At 42.4% G+C, this 2,239-nt stretch overlaps 1 protein-coding gene across 1 annotated transcript in view; it reads left to right on the top strand. All coding sequences in view use genetic code 11, as the record gives it.

The window, feature by feature from the left end:
- EGR_11014 (hypothetical protein) overlaps positions 1–720 on the top strand; it is a gene marked incomplete at both ends in the record, with an annotated part of 2,050 nt that extends 1,330 nt beyond the window's left edge. The window contains 2 exons of the mRNA XM_024500263.1: positions 40–436; positions 558–720. Of these exons, the coding sequence (XP_024345323.1) occupies positions 40–436; positions 558–720 (560 nt within the window). The remainder of the gene's footprint in view (positions 1–39; positions 437–557) is intronic.
- Positions 721–2,239: the final 1,519 nt, after the last annotated feature.

The following is a 2,239-nucleotide window of genomic DNA, read 5'->3' as shown; positions in this document are numbered from 1 at the left end:
GGAGTGAGGATTCATCACTTGGTCCAATCTTCTTGTCAGCATTTTCCAAATCGAAACTGTCATGCTGTAAACATCCACTGACTTCGAACAACTGGTGCAGAACTCATCCTTGTGACCTTTGTTTTGGTAAAAGAAAGAAAGTGCGTACACTTGAAGATGTTTGTGAAAACGGTGAGTATATCACAATTAGTCAGGAATATTCATATGTTCAAGTAATGCACCTACAGCAGATACCAAACAGCTTCTTGCCTTTGATGGTGACAAAAAAGTCAAATGTGCGCCAAATTGAAGGAATAATTGGACTGGGAAACTCATTGCCAACACCGAAACCAGAAAACTTAATTTTAAGCCTAGAATCGAAGCAATTATCCAAACAGTGGAAATACGAATATAAGGCTATTTCACCTAGCCATCATCACAATAGACCTACGCAGTGGTAATACCATATGCTACATAACTCCAAGCCAAGCTTTGCATTGAGCGATTTCTGCGTAGGCGATGAAGTGAATCAGACTCTCAGAAGAGTTAAAGCCTGTTTATATCATTCTCCACTGAAGTTGCTTTACATGTGCGTCATTTAAACACGGAGATGGGCGTACAAATACAAAGGTGGAAAGATTGTGTAGAATGGTAAATGCAGTTTCTAAACTATGGAATTCCGTCTTTTATAAAGTCGAAGTCATAAATTTGATCGTATCACGCCTTACATTGGTCATTTAGTCCCCTTATTTCACTACCCTCCGCAGTTCAGATGTTTCAGTGTTTTCAACAATGACACTAAGTGCCACTCATTTTCATGACTATTCAGTTAAAAGTGACCTGGAAAAAATACGCCTCTTATTTTTGACGCTAAGGCTGGACAATGAAACCGGAATTCCACATAAACGCTACGTTGGCAGGGAAAATGGTAATGTAAATCCGGGGCCTCAAGTTAATAACGCCAGTTTGATTGGTTACGCAGAGGAGGATGAGCGACACATCAAGACTTACGCTATTGTACCTCTGGTGTCATATACAAAAGAGAGCCCCGGTTTACTGACTGAAATTCTTCCTTGCTCGCCTATCTTGAAAGTGGTGCATCCGTCAAAGAGTGGCATGTTAGCGGGTTTTAAGTCACGATGTATAATTGGCTCAGCACGAGAGTGAAGGCACTCCAACCCATCTGCAAGATGCAGAGCCCAGAGCATTACGTGCCAAATGTTGTACTTACCTTCCCAACAGATGACTAAAGGCAGGAGAGAATGATTTAGCTCTAAGAGAAGGAGGATGCTTACGTTCCTGCAGGAAGGCATCTGTCGCTCACTCAATCACAACATAGCGAACGTCGGCCATTCGCGTGTTTGGACCGGCACCAATGAACTTGACGATGCTTGGATGATTGCAGGTAGCAAGTGTGTAGGCTTCGCGGTAGTTGTATATGCGTTCAACAATCGCGTTCATAAATTTGAAATCCTTCTTCACAACATTTTTACGTTGGTATGTTCCAAATGAGACAACCCTGCAACTCCCTCCTGATATGCTCTTAAAAACGTAAAGAGCTCATTTCGTGCCCAGTCCAAACGGAAGCCATTCCCCCTCCTCTCCCCGACACCACTTTTATCATCGGCGTAACGAGAGTGGAGGGTGCCAATCCCACGAAGATCGGCGACGTCTATTTAATGGGTGCTCCCTCAATTTTGACCTGGTGTGGTTGGCATAGCTTAGGTCTATTCTGCATTCATTTTGGGTTTTGGTTTTCGTTGCGTTTTTGCAATTGATTCACACCACTTTAGCATTAACTAAGCTACCAAGTTAGGGCAATCAGTACGGCTTCCACAATGAATAATCATGCCTTATTTAATTTCTAGTATTTTCAATCTTTTATGAAGCCAAATGGAGCTTAAAAATTGTGAAAAAGTAATGCAACTTTTGGTGGTGCCTCACGTGATGAATCGTGTTTTACCTCTAGTTGGACACTGAGGTGTATATGTGTAGGTCTGCCATGGACTGAACCGAAGTTGTGCAAATACCTCTTCCGTTCCTTAGTCACCGTTGAGATATATTTGTCAGTCTCTCATAAAATGCTTGTAGCGACGCAAAAATAATTAAAACCTTACTGATATGCATTGACTGTATAACTTGGTCTTGTTGTTGGAACCCTTTAATTAACCTGTTGTTCTATTCTTCAGCCGCTTCTGAGGCGACGATAGTCATTCGCTTCACCGTGACGATGGCAAACGTGATGAGGACCGAGAGGGGG

This window comes from Echinococcus granulosus, assembly GCF_000524195.1.
Source record: "Echinococcus granulosus chromosome Unknown EG_S00330, whole genome shotgun sequence".
Taxonomy (NCBI): domain Eukaryota; kingdom Metazoa; phylum Platyhelminthes; class Cestoda; order Cyclophyllidea; family Taeniidae; genus Echinococcus; species Echinococcus granulosus.
This window is presented reverse-complemented; position numbering and strand designations above follow the sequence as displayed.